Source organism: Pyrgilauda ruficollis, unplaced genomic scaffold (assembly GCF_017590135.1).
Source record: "Pyrgilauda ruficollis isolate IOZ18807 unplaced genomic scaffold, ASM1759013v1 scaffold765, whole genome shotgun sequence".
NCBI lineage: Eukaryota > Metazoa > Chordata > Aves > Passeriformes > Passeridae > Pyrgilauda > Pyrgilauda ruficollis.
In genome coordinates this window covers 11441-13042 of record NW_024529544.1, presented here as the reverse complement: position 1 = coordinate 13042, position 1602 = coordinate 11441, and the positions used below count along the sequence as shown (strand labels likewise).

At 58.7% G+C, this 1602-nt stretch overlaps 2 protein-coding genes across 2 annotated transcripts in view; both read right to left on the bottom strand.

The window, feature by feature from the left end:
* BANF1 (BAF nuclear assembly factor 1) overlaps nt 1-219 on the bottom strand; it is a 5167-nt gene extending 4948 nt beyond the window's left edge. The window contains exon 1 of the mRNA XM_041486442.1: nt 74-219. The gene's annotated coding sequence lies outside the window, so the exon portion shown is untranslated. The remainder of the gene's footprint in view (nt 1-73) is intronic.
* Nucleotides 220-526: 307 nt separating this feature from the next.
* The window catches only part of TRMT112 (tRNA methyltransferase activator subunit 11-2), a 2857-nt gene continuing 1781 nt past the window's right edge, over nt 527-1602 (bottom strand). The window contains exons 3-4 of the mRNA XM_041486441.1: nt 1450-1542; nt 527-1357 (exon numbers count right to left, since the gene is read on the bottom strand). Coding sequence (XP_041342375.1) covers nt 1256-1357; nt 1450-1542 — 195 coding nt within the window. The 3' untranslated portion in view covers nt 527-1255. The remainder of the gene's footprint in view (nt 1358-1449; nt 1543-1602) is intronic.

The following is a 1602-nucleotide window of genomic DNA, read 5'->3' as shown; positions in this document are numbered from 1 at the left end:
TCCCCGCCCCGCCAGGTCCCCTCCCGGTGCTCTCTGTCCCCTCCCGGTGCTCCCGGTCCCCCCCCGCCCTCACCGTCCCCTCGGGCCGCTCCAACCGCCGCTCCCGCCTCAGCCCGCTGCCGCTACGAACTGACGTCACGTCCGGCGGCGCGCCGTGCTGACGCCACTTCCGGCGGCGCGCGCCGAAACCATCGAGGCGAGCGCGCGGAAAGGGAGGGGAGGAGGCGCTCTGGGATCATAGAGACGAGCCGGGTCCTCCAAAGGCCTGCTGGGTCCGCCCAGGTGAGCCGGGACACCTGGAAAAGGCTCCAGGCGCTCCCGGGAACACCGGGAACGCCTCCGGGATCATCCCCGAGCTTCCCGAATGCCCGGACAGCGGCTCCGGGTCCTTCCCGGGCTGCCACGCTCACCCGGGCGCCTCCAGGTTCTCCCAAAATTCCCTCCCGTGCTCCCCGTTCCCTCCATCCCAAAGGATTCTCCCGAGAGGATCCTCAAAGAGAACAAAGGAGGCGATTCCGGCCCAATGTCGGGGCAAAAAAAGGGGATTTTTATTAAATTTATGGGAATAATTACAGATACAACAGGCCACAACACGAGGAAGAGAAACACGGGGGAAAGAGATGGAATTTGGGGAAAAAATAGGAGTTTTGGAATGAAAAGGACGGATTTAGGGGTAAAAATGAAAGGATTGGGTCACACAGGAGGATTTGATGGCAAAATATAAAAAAATCTGAGGGGAAAATATGAGATTTTGGAGCAAAATCCGGATTTGGGGGTACAAGGGAGGGAACCAGGGCAAAGGAGAGGAATCTGAGGATTTTGGGATAAAAACAGGGATTTGGGGAAAAAATAACGGTGAAATCCCGAGAAAATAAAAGGGTTTAGGGCAAAAGTTAAAAATTTGGGAGGAAAAGAGAAATTTAGGGAGAAGAAAAGGGAATTTGGGGAAAAAAAAGGGAAAATTCCTCTCCCATTATAGAAATAAACCAATTCCCGCCCAAAATGCAAATTAACACGGACCTAATTTGCATAGGGGAAGGGCATAGTGATAACCCCGCCCACATGCAAATGAGCATCTCAGACCACGCCCCTCGTTGTTTCAACACGGGGGGATGAAATTCGGGCCCCATTTTTGGGGTACAACCGCGGGATTTCGGGGTTTTCCCGCTCTGCCACAGATCCTTCCTCGGGGGGAGGAGCTCAGCGCCATTTTGGGGGGATTTTGGATTTTGGGGGGGGGGTCCTGACCCCCCCCTCAGGCCTCGTCCTCGGTCAGGAGCAGATTTGGGACCCCCCTGGAGATGGGGAAGCGGCGCCCCGAGTCCGGGCACTGCAGGGACCCCTCCAGCACCTCCACCTGCGGGGGGGGGGAGGAGAAATTGGGGGTCAAAAGGGGGGTCCCTGAGATTCGGGGACCCCCCCTCAGGGGGTTTTGGGGACCCCCCTGACCTCGAGCAGGACGTGGTGGAGGCGGCGCAGGAATTCCTCGTCGGCCTCGTAGCCGGGGGTGGGCTCGGGGGGCAGCTCCGAGGGGTGCCCCAGCTTTGGGGGGGCACAAAAATGAGGGGGGGGGGTCAGACGGGATCGCTGAGTGGGTCCCCA